Source organism: Bombus impatiens, unplaced genomic scaffold, assembly GCF_000188095.3.
Source record: "Bombus impatiens unplaced genomic scaffold, BIMP_2.2 scf_0647, whole genome shotgun sequence".
Lineage (NCBI taxonomy): Eukaryota > Metazoa > Arthropoda > Insecta > Hymenoptera > Apidae > Bombus > Bombus impatiens.
This window is the reverse complement of record NT_177066.1, coordinates 1,352,673-1,360,002: the sequence shown is the minus strand read 5'-3', so window position 1 is coordinate 1,360,002 and position 7,330 is coordinate 1,352,673. Positions and strand designations below refer to the sequence as shown.

The 7,330-nt window shown below is 47.1% G+C and overlaps 1 protein-coding gene across 11 annotated transcripts in view; it reads right to left on the bottom strand.

Moving 5' to 3' along the window:
• LOC100741266 (serine/threonine-protein kinase MARK2) overlaps positions 1 to 7,330 on the bottom strand; it is a 56,918-nt gene that overhangs the window by 27,223 nt on the left and 22,365 nt on the right. For 2 of the 11 annotated variants that reach the window (XM_033322634.1, XM_033322635.1), the window contains one exon: positions 7,025 to 7,326. The exons of 7 other annotated variants lie outside the window; for them this stretch is intronic. In XM_033322634.1, coding sequence (XP_033178525.1) covers positions 7,025 to 7,326 — 302 coding nt within the window. Of the gene's footprint in view, positions 1 to 7,024; positions 7,327 to 7,330 lie in introns of those variants that run through there. 2 more of the 11 variants (XM_012389555.3, XM_033322621.1) reach the window with 2 other exon arrangements.

The following is a 7,330-nucleotide window of genomic DNA, read 5'->3' as shown; positions in this document are numbered from 1 at the left end:
CTGCATCCGGTGGACGCGACGAAGCGCGTTACGTGCCGAGCCATGCCATGCCGCGCCACAACCATATGCCACGCTATATGCCGTCTTCGGCGCGACGCGAAAACTTCTCGCGAGTGCGAGCGCAACCGCGTACGCCAATTGCGGTCAACTGTGCGCGCGATCGACGAAAGCCGTGCTCGTGGGTCACGCGCGCGATTGATCACCGAGTCGATCGAGTAAACTTCGTTTCTCGTCTCTCTCGGCTGACGGCGTTCCTTTTCCAACGCGATCGGCCATCGTGTTAAGAGCTCAAAGTGCAAGTGCCGATAGCAGGCCTGTATTTGATCGCTTCGGTACCCTCGAGCCGCCATCTTTTCTACTGCCGAGACCATCGACCTTGAGATCTGTTGGATCACGCTCGCGTCTTCTGCTTTCGCCTGGTCGCCGTAGGCGTACCGAAACGCGCGAAAATATTTTTCTTCCACCTCTCGACTCCACTAGTTTCGCATAAATCGCGTCCATTTCTTTACGAACTTCGTTGCTACAAACGGATCCACGTTCGAGCGCTATCATCGTATTTCGAGTTTAGACCTTTGGCTGAAATTTTCCACGACGTCCAAAGCGGAGGTTCTCGCGCCGTTCGAAAGGTCCCTTCCCTGAAGAGTCGTTGAAAGTAGCGGCGAGGTCGAGGATCGACGAATCACTAAGCGGCATTATCGACTGGAACGAACTCGACGAGATTGCGAGCGCGAGATAGTCGCGATTTCTCGTGACCTTCCGTAGACTTGTCGCGTTCGGGGCATACATTTCTCTAACCTTTCGCGGAGAAGATTATCGCGTCCCAACGTGCACGCTCGATGCCGAGTAAAAATGAAAGTTGACGTGCGCCGATGCAATGGCCCATTTCGCGTTACCTACGCATCCGACGATCGAATTCCGTTCGATCAGCTTCTACCTTCGATGAACGCGATCACAGCGACGGAATTCGGCTCGTGAGGAATCATCAGCTTCCCAAATTTACGTCTGACGTTTGTTTGTCCATGTATGTGTATACAGGATGAGTCAATAAAAGATACTTTCTGAAACAACTCGTTGCCTATTGGTTTCGTCGAAAAACCTCTTAAACGAATTACGCTGCATTCCCCGAGGGTCTCGTTGAATGGACGCTATTTCATTTTCTAATATCTTGCGTTTTCTCAGATATCAAGGTGATTCTTGAACTTTTTAAACACTGTGCCGTATGTTCGACGCAACTGAACGTTCTCCAAAGTATTAGAATGGTATTAACTTATTTATACCGAAGAACCGTTAGTTTGGCAGATACTTTAGCTCCAATTTGTCAATTTTAACGTAGGAGAGGCAAGGAAAGGGGTGGGACGGTATTCTTTACCCGTTTACGTCACCTGTTTTTCGTGCGTTAAATTTGACAAATTCAAGCGAAAATATCTCTTAAACTAATGGTTCTTCGATACAAGTGGATTAACGCTTCTTCGTAGAGAACATACACAAAGAAATACGGTGCCGTTTAAAAAACTCAAGGCCAGCCTGATATCTAACGTGATATAAAACGTAAGATATCAGAAAATAAAATTGCATCCGTCCTGTCGTCGAGTCCCTCGAAGCGCGACATAATTTATTCAAAACAGTTTTCGATAAAACCAACGAGTTAACGAGTTACTTTAGACAGTGTTTCTTATCGACTCACCTTGCACGTTAGTCAGGCCGATGGTTCGCAGAAGTGTGACGATGTGAAAGAATTTTACGTACCTTATCACGCTCTCTATGCATTTACGGAGAACGAAAAGGTAGGAAACAAAGGGGACAATGTTACAAAACAGCTTATTAAATGGAATTTTACGAGAAGAAAGACCGGTAGAGCCAACCGTTTCGTGTCTACGTTTTGGAAGGAACTAGCTTTAGCCTCTGTAACGAGGCGTAAATTTTCGTACCGCGTGTAACGGACTGTTCCGACAAAGGAAATTCGCCGTAACAAAGGAAATTGTGGGGCAGAACGAAGATCGCGCTGGTACGCGACTGGCCGTGAGCCGCGTACGAGAAAAGAACCCGATGAATCGATACGAAACGAGAGCCAACGATTACGAACAGTCCTATCGTAGTTGCATCTTTTCCCGTTTTGTTATCGATCGGATCAATGAAGATCGATAACCGCGTGACGACAGACCAACGATAACGGCGATGTCGCGAGATAGCATACTTTTTTCTGTTGTCATCGCGGACATATCGAATTAGCAACACACGCGTCATAGACGTCGAACGAAACGAAGAAAGACGAAAAGTGGGAGAGTAGTTGTTTACCGAAAACCGACTAGACATCATCGATTCCGCGAACACGATCGACCAAGTAATTGACACTGATTCGTCAGTGACTCGCTATTTGTCTTCTTGCTGGCATCTCTCTCTCTCTCTCTCTCTCTCTCTCTCTTCCCCTCCCTCGCTACTCGAAGATACGCACGACGATCGTTTCCTTCTGTTTTCTTCCACTTCCATCGTTGTCGTTGATCGTAGTAGCAAGACAGGGTCAGTTTCGTATTGCGAAGGATCTCGCGATCATATTCGTTGGCGATCGTCGCATGGAAGATAAACGACGGAAATTCCAAGCGAAATACGCACGCACGACTGCGAGTTGAACTCTCCGTATCGATACACTCGAGGTGAGACTAATCGTAAGAAATTTCATTTAGCGAGGAATGCGAGTCTCGGTATCGATGGAATATTCCCGTGTAGGCCGTAACCTCGCAGAAAAGTCAGACTTTCGCAGTAACCGAGTTACGTTCGATGCCTGGCACGCCCCTTTCTATCATACAGATAATTTACCAGCACCTTCAACGAGAAACCCTGTTCTCGTACGGTCGAGCGCACGCTCGTTACGACGGCTGCGAACGAGGAAACAGAAGAGAAAAAAAAGAAAACGATTTAAAAAGAAAAAGCACGCGGCCACAATCTCGATACGAACTGGTTAGGTTTCCGTTAACGTACATTTGCCTCTTCCTTCTCTGTTCTTTCGGTCGGCAAGCGATCGAACGTTTCGATTCCTCTTGTTTCCGTGATTCCAAAATCGAATCACGATAATGGGTTTATACGCGTTGCTCGCAAGCGCCGAGAACGCTCCGCGCCAAATACCGATTCGTCGTGTTTGAAACGAATAATTTCCTAATCGCGTTTTACAACTCGATAAACAAACGATGATTCTTATCGGGTTTTAATAACCACCGGAATAGTCACGGAACTCGTTCCTCCCTTTTAAATAATTCATAGAATTCGAATTGCCCAGACCTACACCACGTACCGACATTGGCCCGTCCAGTTCTCGGATCGACCGACTGTTGCAAAATGTATGGGAGCAATGCAACATTGTTTTCGCGTAACCTTATCAAAGGCTTTTTCGACGCTCGTTATACTCGCGAGATAACGAACCGTTCTGTTCCTCGTTTACATCGAAGGAAACGTTCAACGGATGAAAGAACCTGTAAGACATACGTCTCGATAGCGATAACAATTTTACGATTTTCATGGAATCTGTTTGCGACATCGACTCTGTGTTTCGCCACCGTCTAAGTGTAACGGAGTAGAAAAAAAGACTACGCGGAGACAATAGTCGAAAATATAGCGTTCGTTGCGACAATTGTTGCAAGTAACGAGAATATGTCGAAGCATCTAAACCGACTGAATCAGGAAACAAGGTCTAGCGTCTACTAATTGTTTATCATGCACGTGTCCGCCCGATATGACCTAGCGTTGGCTTGTGCAAGCCACGCGTATGAAAATATCCAAGTTGTTTTACATAATTCTTCCTTAATCGGTATCGTATGCGCAATTGGGAATTTCGAATCGACATAGGAGCACAGTTATCGCTACGATACTAAAGTGTCGATTTTCTTCGTAATCATCGCAGGCGAATCGATACTCGATATACGGCGACAGCTTCCTCGTTTCGACATGCGCGCGAACGGCGTTCCTCCTCCAATATTCGACGGTACAGCCAAATTTCGAATTCGCTGCTAATTACGTACTTGTTACATAGGAGCAGCAAATGCACGCGTCGGTTCGCGAACAAGCATCGATGACGTCAAGCTCGTGTAATTTGCCTGACAAATTTCCTTTTCGTCTCTTTTTGCCCGATCGCGCGAAATTCCACGCGAACAACCAGCGAAACGCTAAAGAAAAGAAGGCGGAATGGATCGTTAAGGAAACTGCGAAATCACCGAATATCCAACGCTGTCCGTTACGAACAACGTATTTCATCAGCTATTATATTTTAAACGGTGTCCAAAATAATTTTCAGTAAGACTACAGTCGGCTACGGAGGGGAATGTCGATTCGTTAGATGGAAACGGCCTTGATAAAACTCCCATCCAATGTCCGTACAAACGTTGCATATGCACGTACGGATGGACAGTCCCCTGATGGCTATCGCGGAAGTGAATCGTTTAAAGTACATACGAGCCGTTGTTAGCCGGTGTCGGCGAAAGATAGTTTACCGTCACCAATGGCAACTAGCTGTCTTTTTTCCAGCGAGTTTCACCTCAGTAGCAAAATCGCAACGCTGGATATTTGGCGAAACATCGCTATGGACGTCGTAGAAAGCCGCTACCGCGTCTGCTCTTCTCCTTGCAAACGGATTTTTCCATTTCCATACAAGCTGTTCGTAGCTTTGTGTAAAAGCGTCGTAAGAATATCGGTACGTACGCGTGTTGGATGCGATTGCACCATTCGTGTTTCGCGATACATCGTACAACGTTGAAAGGGTATTTAGCGCTTAAGTAAAAGCAAACTTGCACTCCGAGAGTTCTTTTGACCCCCGATAATCTACGGAATAGATAGCGCAGCCGAAGTGAATTTTAATAACTTCGCGTCGTCTTGTGTAACTCGAACGAGAGTTTGGATAAGTCGGTTCGAGGATAGGTGTGGCTTCGATCGAGGATTACGACGATCTTTGTAATTGGTTGGAAACTAGCGAAATACCATCGGACGTCGATCGCTGATAGACCGTGGCGAATCGAATCACGAAATGCTAGGAACGTAATCGTGCCGATTTCCTCTTATTCTACTTTTCTCTAAGATCGCGTACGACCGATCGTGTGAACCGTGTACACGTTGGATCACGTCACTGTAATCGTTACTAAAAAGACACCGCCCACTCGACCAAGCTTTCAATCTCCGAGAAACGTCTGGCGTTGCAAACGAACGCTATTCTCATATTCAAAGGCAGAATAGGTGTTAGTCACGTATGTAACAAATAGATTCGTTTCGTTTCGCTAACCTAATAACGCGATAAAATCGCGCGTCCAGTTCGCCGTTTATCAAGGTCACGCATGTTTCATAACCATCGCTGTATCTTGGCGATGCAGAAAGCGCGTATTCAACGAGTTCGTTACATCGAAATTGCGCAAAACGATGGAAACGTTGGATTTGCCTTCGAGGAGATCGCGAAAGCGAAGAAAAAGTAGCTACGTGTCGCGCGTATTTTCTCGATATCGAAAGAAACAACTCTTGTTGGAGTAGACACGGAATCGTTAGACGATTAAGTTGGCGATTTAAGCGGAAAACGATGGCGTATGATCACGCAGCCGAGTTATACGGTAACGTGCATGGCTGCGCGTACATTCTTCGATGGTGAAAGGAAAGCGAGTCGAGAAGCATACGCCAAGGTATGTATATACATTGTGCGCACAGGTAATCGAGAAACGCACACTATCGTTTTTCTCACCTTCGTAATTCCCTGTTTGCTGTCTCTGTCTCGAAGAATGGATCGTACAGGATACAGCGAGACGCTTAATCGAATTAACAGAGACGTACGAATGTTTGGAAAGAAAGACGCAGACTCGTACGAGAGATTAGATATCGAGAACACTACCTCGTCGTTATGGCGTAAGTGCGATGTAAATGAGTTTTCGTAAAAAGGGAGCGGCGGAGTATACATCGCCATCGCTTAGACAACGAACCGAATAGATTTCCTCTATCGGCAGACCAATCGACTCGTTGCGTTCCAAAGGAACACCCGGTCGAGAGAAACGGCCGTTTCACAAGCTACGATACAAGCTACGAGAATTCATTGTTCCGCAACGAAGGAAGAAGTAATTATCGTTTTCGTTGGAGGTTGCAGACGCGCTGATCAACCTTGTTTCGACGTTTCTAAGCAAGTCGTGCGCCGCACGCGTGTCACCGTAACACGCTCGAATCTACGATACGAGTGGAGTCGTTTCGCGACGTCTCGGCTCGTTGTAACCTTTTGCGACTCGTAATTCTAAGGGCAATTAAGCAGCAAACAATTATGCTATTGACGAGTAGCACAGCTGGTTCGCGGAGACGCTCATACAATACCCTTATATTACGATAATTAAACAAGATCCACAAAGACGGTTCGTCGGAATTCGCACCGCTCCAACACGCTCGCGATGGAAACAAGAACGTTGTTTCTTTCTTGCGAGTTTCGCCTTCGTCACCTTGCGCCGTTTGGCTTGTTTCGTCCATTTTCTTCAGATCGAACGTACGCTTTTTTATTTTCAAAAGTCGAAGCTCTGTCTGCAATCATCGACGTGTTGCGCAAGCGTAGACGATATTCTTGGCAGCTCGTCATTGCAGACATAAAGAGAAATAAATCGGTAATTTACGAGAAGGCTGATCACAATGCGATTACGTAAACGCGTGTGAACCGTCCGAGCAGAAACCCGCTCGAATCGCACCGTGACAAACGGAACAGCGAACCAATCGAGAAATCTGTAAGGCAGATGAAACGATTGATACGGTCCCAGCCAAGCCTGACCGGACGAAGCAGGAAAATCGTAAAAGACACGACGATCGTTGAAAATATCCTGCTTCGCGCTAGACGTGGATTTTCTCGATAAAATTATCTCGACTAGCAGATAGCTTCCATCAACATCGCATAGATAGACGACGACGACGACGACGACGACACGGATATTCCGTATGCCGTTCGCACGCCTGGTGCTCGCGCGAACTATAGCGCGGAGAAAGGGAAGAATATCGCGAATAATTTTTCCACGACACGGCGTCGTTCTCTTACCTGAAGTCTAACGCGCAGCCTGGAGTGTCGTCTTCCGTAAGTGTTTCTGCTCGAATGTTGATCGGAAGATGGCGGGAGAGGGGGCTGAGATCTTCTGGCGGTTGGATCATTCGCATTGTTCGTTTTATTCCTTACAATGGCCAGGTTATTCGCGCGATTTCCATTTGCCGCCTGCACGGCCGCAGCGGTGTTCGAGGACGGCGCGTCCCGGTGACTTTTTGTCCGACGAAGCAGACGGCGCACGGTATTTTTCACGGTAGCGGCCAGATGTGTACCGCCACCTCCACCGCCGCCACCGCCGCCTCC